Source organism: Physeter macrocephalus, chromosome 1 (assembly GCF_002837175.3).
Source record: "Physeter macrocephalus isolate SW-GA chromosome 1, ASM283717v5, whole genome shotgun sequence".
Taxonomy (NCBI): domain Eukaryota; kingdom Metazoa; phylum Chordata; class Mammalia; order Artiodactyla; family Physeteridae; genus Physeter; species Physeter macrocephalus.
In genome coordinates, this window is record NC_041214.2 from 63,858,007 (window position 1) to 63,881,592 (window position 23,586).

The 23,586-nt window shown below is 43.7% G+C and overlaps 1 protein-coding gene across 1 annotated transcript in view; it reads right to left on the bottom strand.

Annotated features, from left to right (window-relative positions):
- The window catches only part of SLC7A14 (solute carrier family 7 member 14), a 117,310-nt gene that overhangs the window by 17,978 nt on the left and 75,746 nt on the right, over window positions 1-23,586 (bottom strand). Inside the window, exons 4-7 of the mRNA XM_007100802.3 lie at window positions 22,056-22,273; window positions 13,296-13,442; window positions 10,542-10,750; window positions 7,493-8,370 (exon numbers count right to left, since the gene is read on the bottom strand). Of these exons, the coding sequence (XP_007100864.1) occupies window positions 7,493-8,370; window positions 10,542-10,750; window positions 13,296-13,442; window positions 22,056-22,273 (1,452 nt within the window). The remainder of the gene's footprint in view (window positions 1-7,492; window positions 8,371-10,541; window positions 10,751-13,295; window positions 13,443-22,055; window positions 22,274-23,586) is intronic.

The following is a 23,586-nucleotide window of genomic DNA, read 5'->3' on the forward strand; positions in this document are numbered from 1 at the left end:
ACTCTTCATCGCGGTGCATGGGCCTCTCACTATCGCGGCCTCTCTTGTTGCGGAGCACAGGCTCCAGACGCGCAGGCTCAGTAGTTGTGGCTCATGGGCCCAGTTGCTCCACGGCATGTGGGATCTTCCCAGACCAGGGCTTGAACCCATGTCCCCTGCATTGGCAGGCAGATTCTCAACCACTGTGCCACCAGGGAAGCCCATTGTTGGAAGATTTTTAATCACAGTTTCAATTTCAGTGCTTGTGATTGGTCTGTTCATGTTTTCTGTATCCTCCTGGTTCACTCTTGGAAGGTTGTAGTTTTCTAAGAATTTGTCCATTTCTTCCAGGTTGTCCATTCTATTGTCATTTAGTTGCTAGTAGTAGTCTCTCATGACCCTTTGTATTTCTGCAGTGTCAGTTGTTACTTCTTTTTCATTTCTAATTCTGTTGCTTTGAGTCTTCTCCCTTTTTTTCCTGATGAGTCTGGAAAAATGTTTTATCAATTTTGTTTATCTTCTCAAAGAATCAGCTTTTAGTTTTATTGATGTTTGGTATTGTTTCCTTCATTTCTTTTTCATTTATTTCTGATCTGATCTTTATGATTTCTTTTCTTCTGCTGACTTTGGGTTTTTTTGTTCTTTCTCTAATTGCTTTAGGTGTCAGGTTAGGTTGTTCATTTGAGATTTTTCTTATTTCTTGAGGTAGGATTGTATTGCTATAAACTTCCCTCTTAGAACTGCTTTTGCTGCATCCCATAGATTTTGGGTCGTCATGTTTTCATTGTCATTTGTTTCTAGGTATTTTTTGATTTCCTCTGTGATTTCCTCAGTGATCCCTTGGTTGTTTAGTAGAGTAATGTTTAGCCTCCATGTGTTGTAGTTTTTACAGTTTTTTCCCCTGTAATTGATACCTAGTCTCATAGTGTTGTGGTTGAAAAAGATGCTTGATACAATTTCAATTTTCTTAAATTTACTGAGGCTTGATTTGTGACCCAAGGTGTGATCTATCCTGGAGAATGTTCCGTGTGCACTTGAGAAGAAAGTGTCTTCTGTTGTTTTTGGATGGAATGTCCTATAAATATCAATTAAGTCCATCTGGTCTAATGTGTCATTTAAAGCTTGTGTTTTCTTATTTTCTGTTTGGATGATCTGTCCATTGGTGTAAGTGGAGTGTTAAAATCACCTGCTATTATTGTGTTACTATTCATTTCCCTGTTTATGGCTGTTAGCATTTGCCTTATGTATTGAGATGCTCCTGTGTTGGGTGAATAGATATTTACAATTGTCATATCTTCTTGGATTGATCCCTTGATCATTATATAGTGTCTTTCCTTGTCTCTTATAATAGTCTTTATTCTAAAGTGTATTTTATCTGATATGAGTATTGCTACTCCAGCTTTCTTTTGATTTCCATTTGCATGGAATATCTTTCTCCATCCCCTCACTTTCATTCTGTATGTGTCCCTAGGTCTGAAGTGGGTCTCTTGTAGACAACATATACATGGGTCTTGTTTTTGTATCCATTCAGCTAGTCTGTGTCTTTTGGTTGGGGCGTTTAATCCATTTACATTTGAGGAAATTATTGATATGTATGTTCCTATTACCATTTTCTTAACTGTTTTGGATTTGTTTTTGTAAGTCTTTTCCTTCTCTTGCGTTTCCTGCCTAGAGAAGTTCCTTTAGCATTTTTTGTAAAGCTGGTTTGGTGGTGCTGAATTCTCTTAACTTTTGCTTGTCTGTAAAGCTTTTGATTTCTCCATCAAATCTGAATGAGATCCTTACTGGGTAGAGTAATCTTGGTTGTAGGTTTTTCCCTTTCATCAGTTTAAATATATCTTGCCACTCCCTTCTGTCCTGTAGAGTTTCTGCTGAAAGATCAGCTGTTAACCTTATGGGGATTCCCTTGTATGTTATTTGTTGCTTTTCCCTTGCTGCTTTTAATATTTTTTCATTGTGTTTAATTTCTGTTAGTTTGATTAATATGTGTCTCGGCATGTTTCTCCTTGGGTTTATCCTGTATGGGACTCTCTGCACGGCTTGGACTTGATTGACTATTTCCTTTCCCATGTTGGGGAAGTTTTCAACTATAATCTCTTCAAATATTTTCTCAGACCCTTTCTTTTTCTTCTGGGATGCCTATAATTCATTGTTGGTATGCTTAATGTTGTCCCAGAGGTCTCTGAGACTGTCCTCAATTCTTTTCATTCTTTTTTCTTTATTCTCCTCCGTGGCAGTTATTTCCACCTTTCTATCTTCCAGCTCACTTATCCATTATTCTGCCTCAGTTTTCCGCTATTTTTTATTTAATTAAAAATATTAAATGAAGTATTTTTAATTTCAGTTATTGTGTTGTTCATTACTGTTTGTTGGCTCTTTAGTCCTTCTAGGTCCTTGTTAAACATTTCTTATATTTTCTCTATTCTATTTCCAAGATTTTTGATCATCTTTACTATCATTACTCTGAATTCTTTTTCAGGTAGTTTGCCTATTTCCTCTTCATTTATTTGGTCTTGTAGGTTTTTATCTTGCTCCTTTGCATATAGATATTTCTCTGTCTTCTCATTTTGTCTAATTTACAGTATTTGAGGTCTCCTTTCCCTCGGCTGCAGGGTTGTAGTTCCTCTTGCTTCTGTTCTCTGCCCCCGGTGGTGGGGTTGGTCCAGTGCCTTGTGTAGGCTTCCTGATGGGAGGGACTGGTGCCTGTGTTCTGGTGGGTGGAGCTGAGTATTTTCCCTCTGATGAGCAGGGCCATGTCATGTGGTATGTTTTGGGGTGTCTGTGAGCCTAGTATCACTTTAGGTAGTCTGTGTGCCGATGGGTGGGTTTTTTTTCTTGTCTTGTTTGTTGTTTAGTGTGAGGCATCCAGCGTTGGGAGCTGCTGGCAGTTGGGTGGAGCTGGGTCTTGGATTCAGATAGAGGCCTCCAAGAGAGCTCTTGGTGGTTAATCTTCCCTGGGGCCAGGAATTCTCTAGTGGTCCAGCATCCCGGGCTCAGTGCTACCACTCCAGAGCCTCAGGCTCGACTTCTGGTTGAGGGACCATGACCCTGCAAGTCGCTCATACCAGCAATAAGGGGGATTAAGGAAAAAAAAAAAAGACTAACAAAACCCCAGACAAATGGTAAAAAATAAAATCATACAAACAGAAACAGAAACATGCACACACACAAAAGAAACAAAAACAGAACAAAATAAATCAAATAGCAAAACAACCAGGCAAACAAAAGAACCCAAGAAGAAAATCAAACAATTAAGAAGAAAGCTGACAAAAACCCAAAACCCAAAAACAAAACCAAAGCAGAATGCCAACTGAAGAATGAAGCAAAGAAACAACGCAAACCAACAAAAATGATACTAAAAAAATAAAAAGAAAAAGAGAAAGGGGAAGGAAGACAGAAGAGCAGAAAAGCAACATAGAAACAAATATTTAAAAAAATAGAAAATATATTAAAGAAAAAAAAGACAAACAAAACCCCAGAGAAATGGTGAAAACAAAATCAAACATAAACAGAAACAAGGAAACACACACACACATAAAAGAAACAAAAACAGAGCCAAATAAAACAAAAAGCCAGAGAACAACCAGACAAAAAGAAGAATTCAAAAATGAAATCAGGGCTTCCCTGGTGGTGCAGTGGTTGGGAGTCTGCCTGCCGATGCAGGGGACACAGGTTCGTGCCCCGGTCCCGGAGGGTCCTATGTTCCGTGGAGCGGCTGGGCCTGTGGGCCGTGGCCGTTGCTCCTGTGCGTCCGGAGCCTGTGCCCCACAATGGGAGAGGGCACAACAGTGAGAGGCCCGTGTACCCCAAAAAAAAAAAAAAATAAAATGAAATCAAACAATTAGGATTAAAAGTAACAAAACACATAACCTAAAACAAAACCAAAGCAGTGTGCCAACTGAAGAATAAAGCAAGGAAACAGCAAACCGATAAAAATGATTAAAAAGATGATAAAAATGATTAAAAAGATGATAATAATAAAATAAAGTGAAAAGGGAAAAAACACAGGACAACAGAAAAGCAAAGTAGAAATATATATATAAAAAGAAAAATATATTAAAGAAAAAGAGGAAGAAAAAAATCAGGGAAAAGAACACAGAACAACAGAAAAGCAAAATATAAATAGAAATGTATTAAAAAAAATTTTAAATGTTATAAAACAGAGATCCCAAAAGACTAAATAAACAAAACAAAAAAACCCCCTAAAACAACAAGAAACAAACAAAAAAAGAAAGAAAAAGAAACCAAAAAAAAGAAAAGCTAGAACCAACAACAGAATGAATCAAAACATAATAAAGTCAATAGTAATAATTATGTTTCCGTGGGGTGTCTGCTGTAAGTGTCCTTGCACATGCCGTGAGCCACAGCCCCCTCCGCCTCCCCAGGAGGCTCTCCTCTGCCTCTGGGCTGGTCTCTGGACCTGCTGTGGGCACTGTGGGGACCACTCAGGCTCTGATCTGGCCCATTTCCTGTGTGTGCTGCCCCCAAAGTCCACAGCTGCCAGAGCTAGACTGTTTTCATTTGTGGGAACACTCAGTGTCTACTCAGATATTCCATAGACGCAGGGTCTACCTAACTGATTGTGGGGATTTAATCTGCAGCTTGTACAGCTGGTGGAAAGATTTTCCGTCTTCTTCCTTAGTCACCCCATCCCTGGGGTTCAGCTTTGGTTTTATCCCCACCTCTGCATGTGGTCCACCCACAGGAGTCTTGTCCTGAGTCTGCCTTGGCGCTCTTGGGTCTGCCCCTGTGAGGACCAGGCGCAGAGGTGGTATGACTGCTTGGATCATGGGAGCCCCAGGGGCGCCAAATGTGCAGGGAAGCCGGCGGCCACGGGTGCGAGAGATATGGCCCTAGTGAGGGCCTTTTCTGCCTCCTGGCGTAAGGCACATGAGGGCCAGCCCTGAGGGGGCTGTTTTTATTGTCACTGGCAGGTGCCGGCGTGTAGGTAGAGAGAGGCTACAGTAACGGCTCCTCCCTCTGTGTGTGACTGAGCAATAGCGCCCTGCTTCCATGGCAGTCCAGTCTTCCTCCCTAGGCATTGCCTGCTGCAGATTTCCTCCCTCCCGTCCCCTCAGTCTGTCTCCCCACAGCCAACAGCAGTTCTCGCTCTGAGCCTGTTCTCCAGTCCCCATGCACCAGCTCCCAGCCCCTTTGCACACCTGTGAATACACGTCCCAGTCCCGGGCACATATGGCCACAGTATGGACCGTCTGTGTATTTCTCACTCTGTCCTGTCTGCCACAGACTGGCCGCTTCACCCTCTTCCTACAGCCTCTAATGCTTCCCTTCTGTCCCAGTCTATTTCCCTGTCAGAGAGGGGGTTTCCCCAAATTCGGGGCTCTCTCCTCTGCTTCAGCTTCCCCTCCCTGGGGTGCAGGTCCTGTCCTGCTTCCTCTCCTCCTCCTTCTCCCTTCTTTTTTTCCATCCTACCCAGTTATTCAGGGATCTTTATAGTCCTTTCCAGTGTCTAAGGTCTTCTGCTAGTTTTCAGCTGGTGTTCTGTGAGAACTGTTGCATCTACAGATGTATTCCTGAGGCATCCGTGGAGAGAGATGAACTCCATGTCCACCTACTCTCTGCCATCTTGAATCTCCTTGACTCATTTTTAAAATTTAAAAATAATCACCAGATTCATGGGAATGTATGTATTTTTCTAGTATTTTTGAAAGTGAATATTAATCATATAATATTTTAAAAAGTTCATTCATATACTCTCTAAAATCAGTCCAAATATTAACAATGGAATGGTCACCACACTGTGGGTAACACTGTACTGGATGTTGGAGGCCTCTTCTAGCTTAAATAGTCCAGGAAAAGATGAATAAATTCATGTGTATTTGTGTCTGTGCCTTCATTCATTTGACAAATACATGACACTAATATTTCTACCCACTTCATTCATTTCTACCCATAATAGCATCTTTCCATTGGTTAGCTTCTTGTTCCAGTGGAAAAGTGTTTAAACAGAAAAGAGAGATTGTGAATGAATCATATAAATGCTTAGAACTTTGATGAGTCGGTGGGGTCCTCTCAAGAGATCCCTTAAAGTCTAACAAGGGATGAGGCTTAGGGTAGTGAAAAATTGGTACAAAATGCTTATAGAAAGGCATAGGATGGCCTTCGGATATGAGGAGTCTTCTGGGAGACATATGTTATTTCCTTTGGATACTGTGTTTTCGCCCCACTTTCCTCTACCTAAATCCTATCTTATAGGCCCAGTTCAAATTCTACCTCCTTAAAGTCCTTTCCAGCTATTCTGCCTGGAAGTTTCCTTTTTTTCTTCTGAAGAGTGCTTTACAATCATAGAGAGGTATTTATTAAGCACGAACTATGTTCCGGCACAGAGGTCACCGGGTTGAACACCCATATCCCTGACCTCAAGGAGTGGATGGGCTACAACTCAATGACTCTCTATGCTGCCTTGCTCAGGCTGGTTGATTCACACATATTTGTCTTGCCTCCCTTAAGGCTGAGTTACTTATTCTTTAATTTCCTATTCCTCAAAGCACCTAAGGACTCTCCTTAGCTAAGTATTTGTTGCCAGAGACCCCAGGGTTACCAAGTTGTATAGGAAATATAAAAATAATAACTAAGGAACTTTAAAATTAGTCTTCACTTAAACATCCCTCTCAAGTTATCACAAGCACCAATCCCCAGCAATTTCATAAACATCAGTGATGGTCACATAGGATAAACATGTAATGTGAATATAATATAAATTGATCCCAAAGGAAAACTGGAAACCTTGGGAATGATACAGGACTTCCTGAAGGCAGTGAAAGTGAGTTTAGAGAGAGCAATAGTAATTCACTCAAAGCTGTGGACGTTGATGACCCAACAGAGTCCTATCAGTTATCAGTAGAAGAAGAGAAAAGCAACAAGGATGGTGGTATGATGGGTACTTCCCAAGAGAATGATTGGAATATCAAAGGATGAAGAAAGATCTTGGGAAAAAAATGAAAAACTTGCATATTTTGCAAAGTCAACAAAAAGTGAGGGCTGTTAAATGGTGCCGTGATACAATTTTGTCAAAAAACTGTGCCTAAAACCCCATACTTAATTCATAGTTTTCTCATTTAAAAAAGCATGGCATGATTGCTATTTTAATTTTGTTGAACGTAAGATAAATAAAATTTTTCATAATTTTTAGTTTTTAAGAATTCCAAATCAGCCTTTCCCACCCTCATTTTTATATGTTATTTTTGTCCTTTTTAAAAATGTGGATTCACTTTCTATGATACTAATTATCCACAAGAAGAACACCCAGTAATAGTATTCAATGAAGTGATGGATTGATCAGTATCATTCTTCAAAACTAACAACCAAGATCCTAACAGGCAGAAAGGGCACAACTGGCTTTTTTAACTCTTAAGCAGGAAGTAGGGATCCACAGAACCGGCCAGATTTCTCTTGGAATAGTGATGCCCGGTCCAGCTAGGAGGTGATTCTGAGATAAGCCTGATCAAGGTCTTAGAAGGGAACTCTCAAGGCTTCAGAGGAAGTTGCTTACCCACAAAGCACCAGACCGCAAACCGGATCCATGTGATGGTGGAGAGCTTTAGCATGAGATAGATGTTCACCAGCATGGCAAAGGCAGGCACAAAGGGGAGACAGGGAGCCATGTAGGGCAGCTTCTTGGGGTTCTCTGGCTGCTGCAGTATCACAAACACCAGGATGCTGATCAGCAGCACCATCAGAATGACCAGAAGGATGGCCCACCAGCTCTGCTCTGAGATGTAGTCGGAACCAAAGATGATGAAGGAGCAGAAGATGAACATGAGGATGAAGAGCAGGAGCACGCAGATGGTCACTGTGTGCCCTGTAGCTGCCGTGGGCCGGTCCATTTTGCCTGGAAGGCCCAGCCGGATCCTCATGGTGTAGTAACGGGGCCCAATCAGCTTCTTTAACTTGATGAGATAAATGTTTTCGGTTTCATCAGCTTCTATGCCTGTGGTCATGTCCACGGTGCCGTAGTTTGGGTGGTTGACGTTGTAGGTTGACTTGTCTGATTTCCCTATGAGCATCTCATTGTCTCCCAAGGATGGTAAGTTCTTAGCCCCACATGTGTTGGTGGCTGGGTCGGAAAACTCTTCCCCTTCACTCACAGGAGAGCAGACTTCCTTCTCACAGTCAGCCAGAATGCCCTCCTTCTTCTTTGTGTGCTCCTGAGACAGAAACTTGACAAACCCGTCAATGTCACTTTCTGGTTGGTATCGGAGGAGCAAGACGCAGACAGAGACCAGGGTGTAGGCGAGGAGGGTGCCGATGGACATCATCTCAATCAGATCTCTCAGGCTGACTAACAGGGAGAGGAGAGCCGCCAGGAACCCCGACACAATGCAGGCCACCACTGGGGTCTCTGTGTAGGAGCTCACGTGAGCCAGGAACCTGAAGGGAGGGGCAAGCAGAGGGTTCACGGTGAGCTACACATGGGGATTGAGTCCACATGGTTTAACACCTCCTGGTCCTGCTTCTCCAGCTTACTTCTGGATTCACTGCTTTAAATGCAGCTGCTATTCCTACCCCAGGATTCGGTTCCTGGAATATAATTTAAACAGAATTTACTTTAATTCCTTGAGTTTGAGCCAAACTTCCTTATTAAAATTCCTACTTCATTATGTGATGGGATGGGTTGATTGAATCTAGGGGGTTCTCAGAAATCTAAATTGAAGCAGAGGCTTTGCTATGAAGAAGGGATACTTGGCAAAGTCATACATCTGCTTGGGGGTCCTCTACACCTGTGTTACCCAAAGCGTGGTCCATGGATCGACAGCATCAGCATCACCTTGGAACCTGTTAGAAATATGTATTCTGAGGTTTTGCCTGAGACCTACCATGTCAGACTCTCTGGGAGTGGGGCCCAACAAACTCTACGCTTTAAAAAACCTCCAGAGGATTCTGATTTATGCCAGAGCTTGAGGAGCACTTGCTCTACAACAGAAGTATAGGGATTTGGTTGGCAATGTAGTACAGTCATTGAGAACATGTGCTCCTGGATGAAAGCTAAATCCGGCCACTTACTATCTGGAGAAGGTAGAGAAGACCAACAAGGGTGACTGAATGGCACCCTTCTTTAGCAGTTCCTGGAGGCTTAGGTAGGTTCCCGCCCTCCTCCTCTCTCATTCTGGCACTCCCTCCTCCTTCCTCGTCCATTCCTCCCTTATTTCCATGATTCAAACAGGACTATAAACTGTGCTCAGAGCCCCAGCGTCTTCCCTCTTGGTTTTCTTTGACAGCTGAAAAACCTTTTGGACGTGTGAAGTTGTCACACCTCCACTATGGTCAGCCTTTTCTTTTTTTTTTTAACATCTTTATTGAAGTATAATTGCTTTACCATGGTGTGTTAGTTTCTGCTTATAACAGGGTGAATCAGCTATACATATACACATATCCCCATATCTCTTCCCTCTTGCGTCTCCCTCCTTCCCACCCTCCCTATCCCACCCCTCTAGGTGGTCACAAAGCACCGAGCTGATCTCCCTGTGCTATGCGGCTGCGGGGAGGGGGAAGGGTAAGCCCGGACGAAGTGAGAGAGCGACATGGACATATATACACTACCAAATATAAAATAGATAGCTAGTCAGCCTTTTCTTGATCTTTCCAGCTCCCCCAAGGTCACAGCTCGGTGGTGACCTCAGGGGGTACGTGGAGGAAACGGGGCAGAATGTGACAGCCGATGGCAGAGATAAAGTCCCTGAGCTGGACCCCTCTGCACTCCTGAGAGCTCCTTGGAGGTTTACTCCTTGTTTTGTGCACTTGAAGAATGCCTTCCCTGCAAGCTCTTTACACAGTAGACACTAGGAACCAAGAGATGGGGCCACATCCCCTTTGTACCATGGGCAGATAGGCTACTTCATGGCCAGCTTAGGGGGCTGGAAGTGTCAGTATACTGGTGTGGTTAAAAGTCTGGTTGTCGGGGTCAGACAGTCCTGGGTTCAAATCCTGACCCCGCCACCCAACAGCTGGGGGATTTGGGGCAAGTTTGTTTTTTTTTTTTAACCTCTCTGAGTATATTCATCTAGTATACTCTTCTGTAAAATAGAGTTATTGTGCTGACTAAATGGGATACCATATACCTGGGATACACAAATGTTCAACAAATGGTAGCGATTGTTGCTACTATTCTTAGGCTCTGTTCAGAGGGTCTTATCCTCTCTTTGATTGTAACTGTGAACTTTTTCAGCTTCAGAGGGGGCAGTCGTCAGGCCTCAATGTGAGGGCAAGCCTCAGATGCCCCTGGGATGGGTTCTTCCTTCTGGAGGCCACCCCGTGTAGCAGTTTGGCACTCATCATCTTTATACAATGTCAAATAAGAGGGGAGGGGACCATTGGGGGGACATATTAGTTTGTTGCTAGATTGAGGGACCCAGAGTCATACGGAGGGGCTGTTTTAGGACCTAAACTAATTTCACTCAAACCCTTTGCCAAGATATATGACAAGTTCCATTGTCTATGTGACAGGCACTCACATCAAAATTACAGTCAGGCTGACAGTGGGTGACAGTCTCCCTGGGCAGGTGTGGAAGAATAGAATAAATGCCACCGAGCATAGCCCTTACCTGAAAAGGAGCCCATCGCCAGCCATGGCATAAATGACCCTCGGCATTGGAAAGAGGGAACCCAGCAAGCTGACTGTCAGTCCTGCAACCGACCCGATGGCCACTATGAATTTTGCAGCATAGAACCCACGAGCCACAAACATCTCCATGAGCGGGGATTCCGTGTCGATTGTGTAGTATGGCACCATCAGAGTTAAGATCATGCTCACCTGTTAAAACAAGAGGAAACATGGCTGGAGGTAGAGGGGTCTGTCTGAAGCATGGATGGAGGTCCCATAGGAGAGGAAAGAGGCCTGGTCCTCCATGGGAGCTTGGATCTGCCACTTCTTGGCACGTGCCTTTACTTTAGACCCATTATTTGGCCTTTGGAACGCTTGGTCTCAGTATTTTCTCCCCACATGTGAATTTAGAGGACTAGACCAAATCATTTGTAATATCTCTCTGTGACCCTTTTGTATCTGAGGGATAAGTCTGCAGGGATTTCAGCTCCATGAAAGCAGAGCTACACTGATAGTTCAATGAAGGGCAGATATTATCCGATGGAAGGAGCTGCAGCCAAAGGCACTAGAGCCAGGGCCTGGCAGTGACCGTGAGCACCCTGCCCACATGGACAAGAGTCTCATTTCTTTTATACTTTCAGGGTCCTACAGGATCTTAACTGTACTAGATCTTACCCTAAAGACCAGAGATCAAAGCTCTAAAGATAAATGCGTAGGAGATCCACAACCAGTTAACTGACGGGACTCATGTTTCCATTTCCTCTCTGTAGCTCAGTCCCAGGAACCAGGCAGGCCAATAAATAAATTATGGCATCAGGATGGAATCCAGTACTACTGTGGGCTATAAGACCACTATGGCTTTGCTTAACCAGGACCTATTTCTCCTCACATCTCATAGATCTGTTGTAACGTCCCTCCTGTCATAATTGGCCCCAGGTGATGGAGCCGCCAGTCATAAGACCAGGTGCCCCCTGGCCTATGAAGGCCAATCCTGGCATCAGTGAGGCAGTCCAGAGCCTGAAAAGGAGAGAGTGGTTCATTTCTAGATCACCTCTTTGCCTGTTTCTCAGGAGCCAAGATCCTCCAGTGAAGCCATGCGCCACTAGGGAGGACAGCAGGATGAATGACCACAGCCCAGCAACTTGACTTTTTCCTGGTGGTAGAATGGGTGCCTGCTGACCAACCCAAGACCAAACAACCCCTGAGGCATGGTTAGGGCCCACGCATTCTAAAAGGGAATCTTTCCCAGCAACATTGGGGTAGACCTGAGGAGAGAGGGATAGATTCTTACGGCAACTCTCGGAGTGTCTCCTGCCCACATTAGATTAGGATGGGCAAAAGTTGGTAGATGCGTAGACATATCCTGTAGTCTATAAAGCACTATTCTAAGGAAGGAGCTGTGATTATTAACTTCACTGTGTGTGCTACGATGGTTGACTACTGGAAGAGGGGAGGTATGAGGGAGGAGTAGGAGGGGGCATGCAGATCAGAGTGTCTCTGCTGCTACCCCTGCCTGCTTCCCCCACCCCCAGCTGTTCCTGAACATTCTGTCTGCAGGGATAATCAGGGTTGGATAAGATGAAGCCAGTTGCATGTGTGTGCCTGGGGTGGGGTGTGTGTGTGATAATTGACCTTTCCATAAAGATCTGGGTGGGCAAACCACATCCAGTGCTGCTCTCATGTTTTCCTTTGGCTTCCAGGACATTCCTGTTTTGCAGCTTGCCTTAATGATCCCTTGGCCTGGTTTCTTCAGGTTGTTGCTAAAGGTGTTTTTCCGTTTTTTGGGGTAGGGGTTGTGAAGAGGTTCTTGTCGCATGCCGTGGCAGCAGGAGCGGCAGGGCTGACGGGGTGCACCCCGGCTGCTGTCTCTTTCTATGATAATTGTGGTGGCTTAAGTGAGTTGGACCCCCAGGACTTGTGGGGATTTGTGTAACCACACATGTGTCGGCTTACCAGCTGGTCCTCTCCACTGCCAGGGGCTGAGGGGGATGTTGCATGTGGCTGAACTATTTCTGTGATAGAAATTCTGGGATGGGAGCTGAGAGATGACACATCAGAGGTGTGAGGAGTGTCTGAGGGGCGTGATCCTCAGGAGACAGCCCGAAGGCTTCATTCTAAGGACTTCCCTTGGCAGGGAAACCTGAAGGGGGGAACTTGAGCCAGTGTAAAAAGAGGGAGCAACAGCAGAAAGAAGTTACGTCTCCTCCCACTCTGCAACCCCCAACCCACCAGATTTAAGGGAGAAGCATTTCTAGAGGATGACGAATTCTCTTTCCCCAACCCGGGAGAGCCTTGTCTCTTTGCTGCCGGGAAGCTCCCAGAAGACAGAAGAGCGTTGAGGAGGGTGTGCAGAGGCTCACAGTGCCTCTGCTTGCACACCCACCCGTTACTGCCGGCCTGTGATCTGAGCTCCCTGGACGGCAGCCCACTCCCTGCACGCTATCCCCTGGGCAGCAGCGGACACCAAGAGCCTGTGCATAGGATGGAGCAGGGATGGGGGCCATGGCTGAAGTGAGGACCTGGCGCTTCTCCCGTCTCCAGTTTGGAGCCCTGATTTTCTCCTTGTCGTTGGTGGGTGGGGTGAGCTTGAGCCAGTGTAAAAAGACGGAGCAACACGAAACGTATGTGTACAAACACCGAGAAGGCACAAGTAAAGGATTACTTCCTGACAGAAGGAAAGCCAATCCCAGAGCCACATTTTCAGGTCAGATATGAAAAGGCCATGAGGAGGGTCACATAAGCATTTGGTACTTACGGATACATATGCTGTCAGGCAGATGACCAGGGAGGCAGTGATAGCATAAGGGATGGATGTGTTGGGATTCTTGGCTTCCTCTCCAGTGGTGGCGATGATGTCAAAGCCAATGAACGCATAGAAACACGTGGCTGCTCCTTGCAGCACCTATAGGGATGAAGACATTTATCAGACTCAAAGTGTCAGGGCAGCACCAGGGCCTGACGTGGTCCCCAGGATTGCCTGGTGCCCGGCAAACAGTACTGGGTGGTGGAAGGGGTGTAACATGGTGGAACTTGTGCTAAACGCTTGAGCTCTGATCTCTGCTTTGTAGCTGTGGGGCACTGGGAAATTCCCCCACGTGTAAAATGAAGATAAGAAGAATTATATCCAGATAAAAACGAGGTCATTCAACACATTCAAATAATTTTTGGAAGTAAGTGGGGTTGTAAATAAATCAATAAGTTGGCTATCCCTATGGCTTGGGGAACTCATTAACTTCTTTGTGCTTTGTTCTCATTCAGTGGTTCTCACTCACAACCAGGGTCTGTATGACTGCCCTTAGGAGATGTTTGGAAATGTAAGGAGATACTTGTGACCGACACAGAGACATGGGGTGGGCGCTTCTGGCATTTAGTGTAGGGGGCTCAGATGCTTTTGCACAAATTGTCCTGCCCAGATTACCATTAGTGACCCTGGTAGATCATTTTCAGGGCATCTTCCAGATGTGGAATGATATAAAAGATTTTCAGATCTTCAAATTGTGTAGTGTCTTTCACAGGAAGACGGGTAGAGACAATTTGATTTTACTGTTCCTTTTGGGGGCTTGAGGGGCCTTGTTGGGCTACAAGGCAGGGGAAAGATGAGGAGTGAGGCAGTGTGAAGCTGAGGAGATGGTATCCAGTGACATCTGCTGGATGTCTGTCTGACAGGAGCCTATGTGATCCCAAGGGTGGCTGTGACTTGATGAGTCAAGCAGTGAAAAATCTTCCATTGAGGAGGAGTGTGTGACTTTCTTCCAAAGAATCTATCGAAGTTTAAATTATGTTTTCCCACCTTAGCATTCTCATTATCAGCTGAAAGTAAGAAGTGTGCCTCTTTGAATACTTGGGGGGTGTCCCATTTGGGGAAGATGAAAGAGATTTTTCTGGGCTTTTGTGTATGGGGTGAGGGGATTTGGCAACCTGCAAGCTCTAGCCAGGCGTCCAGGAGTGAGGCTCATTGTGGACTGACCATTTTTTCCTTTTCTCCATCTTTGGTTTATAGATGATGAAATTCTAAACACGTGCCAAGCAGACACCTGTCCCTAAATTTTCACTCATACCTTTCCTACTGACTTCTCAATAGGTAAAAGACAAAATACTGAGAACTGGAACCTACAAGGAACATCACAAAAAGGAAGATTGTCTCAAACTTTCAAAAGCAACCTTTGCTCATCTGTAAAATGAGTTGGTCTCTTCTACAGTCTCTCCTGTCAGGACTTTAATGCTTCAGTTCTCTAACTGGAAGTTCTTATTCTGGGGTCCATGCAATTCGTTGGGGAGAGTCTGAGAATTTTTCAGAGAAAAAAATACGTCTTTCTTCTCACTACCCTTCAACTGAATGTTATCATTTCTTTCAATTATGAGTGTAGGTGACTAACAGTACCTGTGACTTTGTCACCAACAGCAATCAGCTATTTTCCCATCGTATTAGTTGTTGCAGAGATCTTGAAATACCACTTGTGCTCATTGTGACTTCCAATTTATGTCAGTTATTAGACATAGATATTAATATTTAAAGCACTAATAACAAAGCACATTGTTATATCACAATTTAAAAATTTTTTTTTAACTATATTTCAATATACAATTGACCCTTGAACAACATGGGGGTTAGGGGTGCCAACCACAGCACAGCTGAAAATTTGAGTATAACCTCTGTATCTGTGGTTCCCCCATGTACTCATTTCCTTCATATCTGTAGTTCTGTTATTTGCAGATTCAACCAACCACTGACCGGTGTAGTACTGTAGTTTTTACTTTTGAAAAAAAATCGTGGAACCGCTTGGTTCAAACTCGTGTTGTTCATAGGTTAACTGTAATTGATTTCTTTTGAACTCCTATGTAATTAGGTTATTCATTTATAAACACAATTTATACATAGTATAAACATAATTCAAAAGGGGTCCATCGACTTCACCAGACTGCCAAGGAGTCCACTGCACACAAAAAAAATCTCAGAACTCCTGATCTATTCTAATAGAAAGAACTTCTCAAACAAGCAGTTGTCACCAGAGGGGTACTTTCTGGGAGAGGAGATAACTCACAATTTCACACCAGCAAAGTCCTCCATTTGAGGACGTGGAAAGTGTCTTTGGCATCCAGACAAGGAGGTCAAACAGATCTCACCTCATCGTACGTGGAGGTTCACAGGTTTGGAAACGTGCTTGTTTTCATTTGTCTAAAAAATGTCTCTGGTGTTCAGGGATGAATGATTGCTGGGACTGTAGGCTCGCTAAGCTGCTCCAATCAAGGAAAGCCTTGCTTTAAGACAGCTTCCAGAAAACAGTCCTGTCTTCTCTTCCTTTAACATCTTTCTTCCCGTACACACACACACACACACACACACACACACACACACACACACACACCCCTCTTGTAAATCATACAGTGACCTTCTCGGACAATCAGTCTAGAGATGCATTGCTCCCGATTAGGATGTCCCACGGCTACGGTGCCATGCCCACTTGGTGTGATCAGGGCTGGATGGCAAGGTCATAGATACTGGAAGAGCTCCCTGCTGAGGATAGGTGGGTAGGAAGGTCCTAAATAAGAACTATAGGACCAATCTACCCTGAAAAAAGGTGAGAGGTCTGTAAACCATGCCATATGAAGATTAACTGAGGACCAGGGGATGTCTAACTGAAAAAGAAGACTCAGTGGAAGATACCTCCAGACAGAATTGGAGGGCCACCTTCCAATTTTGAAGGCTCCAGAGGGAATCACAGAGCCATGCAAATGGGTGGCATAGGACTTGGTTAGGAGTGCAGATTCTGTAGACTGTCAGACCTAGGTTGGTTCTGCCATGTACTAGCTTGGTGACCTAGAACAAGTTCCTAACCCCTTGGGGTCTCATTTTCTTTATCACTTAAATGGAAATAAAAATCGTGTTTAGCTCGTTGGATTGTTCCAGGGATTAAATAAGATAATACAGTCAACCACAGTCATAGAATACAATAGGTACTTAATAAATATTCCTCTTATCAGTAGTATTTTTATTACTATTATAAGTTTTTCTAGAACAGATGAAACCAAGGGCACAAATTCCTCCTCCTCTTCCTTGTCCTCCTTAGTTTTCTTTTAGAACCTGACACATTTTATAAACTGCTCCCAAGAACCAGGAACTGTGCTTGGTGATGTGGATGCAGTTATGTGCAAAAAGTACTCTGAGCTTGACTTCCTGGGGCTTGGAGTCTAGAGGACACTGCATGACCCGAAATGCTACCTTGACTGTGGTAACAAACTGAACAAGATTAATAAATATCTATATTATTTGTAAAACACGGATGCTACTATTTCCCAGATGAATGAAAGAATGGATGGCAATTACTGATAATGATTAGATACCAGAAAATTAACTATGATCAAGTTGGGAAGAGAGAGAATGTTTGCAAAGAGAGTGTCTGTTAGCCTGAACTTGCATGTGTAGAACTAGAAAGAAATTATGGTTGAAGAAAGACTAAACAGATCAAAGATAGGACATCTGGAGGTTCTACTGCGATAGGCAGGACACGGAATTTAACTCAGATGGTTCAAATGAATGATTTCAATGAAGGCACTCTAGGGGTCAAGGCTGGGAAGAAGTGAGGAAGAAATACCCTGGCCTTGTTCTCTTCTCATCTTCTGATCTGATGCTATCTCCCATTGGCTAAACCCAACAGGAAGCAACCAGCAGGGGGTCTTCTGGAGCACAGAACAGAGCATGAGGGGTAGAGAACAGATCTGGGGACTGTGGGCAAATGGGGAAAAATCAGCGCACCTGCCAAGACCAAACAGACTCTGGCCTAACAAGATATAGATTAAATAAACAGATTATGTAAGAAAAGATAATACAATTAGCAAATAGGGTCACCTTTTTACCTGAGTTAGTTTGAATGAGTTTTTCTTCCTTGTAAGCAAATAATCTCTGGTAAATACAAAAGAACCACGAAATGAAACTGTGTATGGGTGTGTCTGTACCCAAATACCCACTAAAACTGCTTTCCACTTCACTCTACCCAGATCTCAGATCCGGCCTCTGGTATTTACGATTAGGATACACTTCCATGCATGAAAGAATGTGTGTGGTACCTAGGGGTGAGCATCTGTGAATTAAATTGGTGGGTGAAGTCTGTGTGTGTGTGTGTGTGTGTGTTTGGGTTCATCTGTACTTTATCCTAACTTTCCTTTAATGTTTTATATAAATAAAAAAAACAGTATTGATTTTTATTTGATGACATTAATGGAAATTGTTTTCCAAAGTCCACCTGGTGTAGCTGCTCAGCCAGGCGATCCAGCTGGCTCCTTCCCTCTACAGAGGTTTGTGGGGAAACAGCACGTGCCTCAGTTGCTGGCGGGCCGCTGCTTAATTAGTTGACAAAAGAATGTCATTGCTGGCCTGCTACTCAGCGTCTGGGGTCCCTAAAAGCTGGCCCTTATGCCTTGCTGATATTTGAGAGGCATTAGGATGAGGCAGCTCTCTGTATTCTGCCTTGGCGTGTCTGCCAGATGTGCCTAGGAGATAATTAGGCACAGTTTTATAATTCACTCTCAAGGTCACAAGACAAAACTCCAACTTTAACAGCATTTCCTACCACCCTCATGCTCCAGAGCTATTAGCAGCCTGTCCACAGCAACAGTGGAATGTGCAAATAGGTTCCAACAAGCGGATTCAAATGTGGAGACATGGGAAACAGGTTTTCCTTTGTTTGGAGGCTGTCAGCATTCCCCACAAATACTTGCTCTGAACCATTTTCCTGGGAGCTATTTGTGCTGGTAGAGTGTCTTATTTGGTTAAAGAGAAACCATAAGATAGCATCAAGAACAAATAACATATAGCGAATACACATCCAACAATGTTCAAGAGCTGAGGAATTGCAGATGGAAGCAGGGGTTCTGCTGAGGGCCAGCAGTTACTTGATATAGGGAAAAAAAATGTTTGTTGTTCTTAAGCTCTTCAAGACCAAAGAAGCATTTGACCCAGAACCTGTAAGTGAGTAAACCATTCCTGATCGCTATTTTCTTTGGAAGGAAGTGTTTGGAGCAGGGAAAGAGTAGGCTTCTGAGGGGTCCATGGCCAGAGGATGGATTGCTCTTTAACTCTTTCAGAGTCCTTGAAAATTGTGTTTCAGGTCATATAATGGTATCCTTATAAACCATTCTGTCCACAGTGGTTTCCTCTATCCCATCCTACCTAAAAGGATTGAAGAAGAAAGTGGACTGGAACTCTGCACTAGTCCGCTTGTCAGGGGTGGGGGGGTCAGAACTTCCTTAAGGAGTGAAGAAGTTCATGGAGCTGCCAAGTAGGCAACTCGATTTTGTTGACAATTGTCAGATGACAGAGTAGGGGGTGTGTTTATTCACTTGGTGGATGACATGCTCATGAGAAGGTGTCAGATCTTAAAAAATAGCATCCATATTCAAATTGGCCTTGCTGGACTGGAAAAGCAACCTGAAACCAAAGTCGAGAAAGAACAGGTCTAGGCAGTCGGCTGTGGAGGAAATGTACGGCGCAGAAATCCAAGGCCAGGCAGCTAGCAGAGAGGATGAGTCAGCATCATCTTCGCACTGGGCTGTCCTTTGTGCTCAGATGATGTTTTTAGGCACAGCCACTAGGACATATATTTGAATTTCTTGCGGGGAATATGGATTTGCAGCGAAAAATCCAAAATCCCAGCCAAGCTTTTTTGGTGACCAATGACAAGCCTACTCCAGGTAGCAGGTGTGGGTTGGAGTGAGGTCAGTGGCCAAAGGTGCCAAAAAAGACAGCTGGTTCGATGCGTGCAAACCTGGGCGTAATGGAGTAAATAAGGGCTTTGGCTCATCTAGGACTGGGATTGAATTTCAACTCTATTACAGTCTAGATCTGTGATCTTAACTTTTCTAAACTTCAGTTATTTTGATGTAAACGTGGAGATCATTGTACTTATCTTGCAAGGCTGTGGTGAAGATTAAATGAAAAGTGTATATGAGAGAGTATGTCATAAGGAAAAAATTGTTAGGGATGGCATCCTTCCTTTCTTTTTTATGCCTGATTTCCAATTTTCTTTTCTTGCTGTAGAAGCTAGTGAGAACTGAGATTGGGTAAATGGGAAGCCCCTAAGCCTAGCTTGATTAGCTCCTTCCGTGATGAGGCAGCTCCTGACCGAGGAAGGGTGTGGAGCCCCTGAGCAGGGAGAGGAGATCCCCCCAAAGAGAATAAAGACCCCAGAACAAAGCACAAAAGGAAGAGCTAAAAGACTGGTTCATCTTCTTCAGCATGGGCAAAGGGTATTTACACAGAGGATATTGACTATTTCCAGTCTTCACATGGGGCCTAGACTGCAGTGCGTGCCACTTAGATAAGTTATTAGGAAGATTTTGAAAACTAAACATGATCTGAGTAATTAAGAAGAGTTTTCAAATTGCTTTGATATGATGTCTTAGTAAAAATGCACCTTTGGCCTGGGCCGGCTTAACTATACCCCCATCTTAATGTTCCTTCTAGCTCCAAGACCCCAAGACTTTGTGAAAGCTTAAAGGAAATGAAAATGTAACATGGCAGATTAATTACATTCTTACTTTTTTTTTTTTTTTTTTAGAGAAGGCTCAGAAGGGAGGGGTCCTCATACATAAGGCGCTCAGTGTAGTGGGAGGGTCTTTGGAGCCACACACCTGGGTGGGAATTTCAGTCCTGGCACCGACTAGCTAAGTGACTTCAGGTAAGTTACCCAGCTTCTCTGAGCCTTGAATTCTCTATGTGTAAGTTGGGGATAGCAGCACCTGCTTTAAAGTTTTGTTATAAGAGTGAGATGATATTCATAGAGCGGAATGCTGGACACCCAGCAGGCAGTGGGTAAATTCTAGTTCCTTCCTCCTGTCATGGTCGCTGTTGCTAACCACACAGTGTGCACATAAAAACATCTAAGATTTTATTCTGTTTTTGCAAACATTTGGTTGTCAGTAGTTTTACCACTTGGTAGATGAGAAAACCTGAAAGCGCAGAAGTTAACTCTTGGCCAAAGTCTCGTAGTAGGTCCATGACCCAGTAATTTCTTACACTGTTAAGAAAATGGTGAGAACATTTTCATGTGCTATGATGAAAATGCAGTTGAGTTCTGGGAAAGCATTCTTTCTTTTTCATTATTATAATTTGTTGTTTTCTTATTTGATAGGAAGGGAACGATTTGTATCATAAGAAAATATAGACTTGGGAATCCAGAATGGGGTTAACAGTGTTTCTTTGTCTCTTCTTCTGGTTTTAGCCAGTTTTAGGATGTATTCACTTAAAGGGGGAGAGATGAACTCTGCAGAATTCTTACTGGTAAGCAGAAGACTAGAAATCTTGGCTTAAATTGCTTCCTTGCTTGTTTCTCTGCATTGAACAGCGTGGCATGGTTTAGAATACACAGAAGTTATTTTGAGTGTTCTCCAAGAGCTATTTCTGGTCCCTGGACCTCTTGGAGGAAAACCAGTGTAAGCAAAAACTACAAAAGCAAAACTGGTGGAATCCTGGACTTGCTTCTGTCACTGATTCTGGGTGGGTGTGCCTCTCCCAGCCTCAGTTTATTTACCTGTTAAGTGAGGGGATGGGACCAGGTGACCTCTGTGATCCCTTCTAACTCAAAATTCTCTGATTTATATTCTACTATTTGAAAAAAAGAAGAATGAGCTGGTGAATTTTACCAATAAATCCATAAAGTAAGCATTTTTAGTCGTGCTAGAGAAAGAATCCAGGTGCGACTTAGAACTAGTACTTCTCAGTATAAAGAATTTGCCACTCGGACCTTCCCATCTTTCTTTGGCATAAACCACACCATCAGATCACAGGGATGAGATCTGAAAATGTCCTTTTGGTCCAGTGCACTCTCTTGCCAATCCCCAGACCACACCAGGTGGGCTTCTCTGCTCTCAGACCCCAGCAGGACTCTCCACCTTGGGTCAAATGTTGGGATTAGATTTGAAAACTGTTCTTGTCTTTTTCCATACCCAGGCAACACTCATGCTTTCCTCACCCACCCACTTTCCCAGCCTCCTTTACTGCCTTGTGTATTTACGGACCGTCTGAATAGACTGTAGAGAGATTCTGTAGGACTGAGCTGTTCATGTACAGGCTATGGAATCAGACAGTCCTGGCTTTGGGTCCTGACTCGGGCACTTACACTGTGTGCTTAATAGCAAGTCATTTGACCTCTCTGAGTGTGAGTTTTTTTCATCTGTAAGACCAGAATGTAAATATCCTCCTTGCAAGGTTATTAGGAAGGTTAAATGAGATATTATATGCAGAGCACTTAGCGTAATATTAGGTATATTGCAAGTGACCAGAACTTCAAGTCTATTATTGTTTTCCACATAAAATAGGATCTCAGATGTTTGTGAAACAAATAAATAAAGAAGAACCACTTCTTCAGAACATTCCAATTAAATTCAGGTAAAAGGTGACGAAAAGAGTGCCATGAAGGTTATGAGACAAGCAGCATTTTCTTGAAAGTATGTCTCAGACTGTCACAGGGTGGAAGGCAGAGCATGCAACAGGTACACTGGGATTTAGGAATGAACTCACCCCTGACCAGCCGTGGGGCAAGAACTGGCCCTCAGCCCAGTATTTCCCATTGATGAAGAAGAAGCCTGCAATCATGATGAACACCCACACTGCCAGGTTCAGCACATTGAGTACGTTGTTGAAGCCCACAGAATTCTTCACCCCCATTGCGACAATGATGGTGACGATGACTGCGATCACCAAAGCCAGCAGGTCCGGGTATGATTGTTTTCCTTTCCCTAGAGTGGAAAGACATGAGCTAATATTGTCCAGGGAGAAAAACTCCCAGGCCTACCCCGGTGCATCTGCACTCAGCTCAGAGAAAGGTGGTCAGTTTGTTATGGAGGGAGAAGGAACTGTGTGTGTGTGTGTGTGTGTGTGTGTGTGTGTGTGTGTGTGTGTTCGCCTCCACTGTAGTCCACAGGTGTCTATTTGCAAATGGGAAGGTTTTGGTGTATAGGTGAGGTGGCCTAATATCCTGGACCAAAAATTGGGACACATGATATGACAATTACAGCAGTGCCTATGGAACCATCGCACAGAACATCCAAAATCAGAACTGTCCCAGGACATTCAGATGTATGTATGGATCTGACATGTTATTTGAACTGTTTTATCTTCATTGTTGTTTAGTTTATAGTCCATAAATTTCTCTTTGTTAGCAAATTTAGAAATACGTGTCTTTGAAAATTATTGGAAGAGGGGTGTTCTTTCCATTTGAGTGAATGTGGTTGTGGAGAAGATGGCCGGGGAACGTGCCCCGCCTTTTTGGTCTTGTCTGTTGGCCAGTGGACTCCTGCCCTCTATAGAATGGAGAGGGCACTGCCTCAGCAGTCTCACTCCTGGATTTCAGCTGAACTCTTGCCTGTAACCAGCTGTATGGCCTTGGGCAAGTGCCTCCTTTCTCCGGAACTTATCTGTAAAGTGAAAGGGCGGGCTACCTGATTTTGGAGGACACTTTCAGACCTAAAATTATATGAAATCATTATACTGAGAAAATATGGTATTCATATTTTTTATCTTCTCATGGTATCTAGGTGCTCAGCATTTTGGTCAGTTCTTCTGAGATAGGGGCACCAAAGTCAAATGACTTGCATGCAGCCACTGAATTAGTCCCTGGAAGTTCTGGGGCAAGACCCCAGAGCTTCCTCAGCTACTGTTTAGCTTCCCTTGAATGTAATGGGATAGTCAGACATCAGGATGGAAAGTGGGTGGCAAGTGAGGCTCAGAGCCTGAAGTCTCAAGGTATTTGTTACATGAGCTTCTGATTATTTAGTATTCACTCATTTCGGTTACTCATCCATTCTGTTTCTTTTAGAAATATATTTTCTTATTTAAAAATTAATGCATGCTGATTTATGAAAAATTTAAAACATGTTCTAAGGAAACCACTGGAGAAGTTCCTTATAGATCTTTTTCCTGTATTAGTTTTATTTTTATATAGTTATTAACACGATGCACGTCCAATTTGTATCCTTTGTCATACAGCATCACATCAAAAACATATTCCACGCTATTACAGCAGTCTTCCTGGTCTTCCTTTTAATTGCTA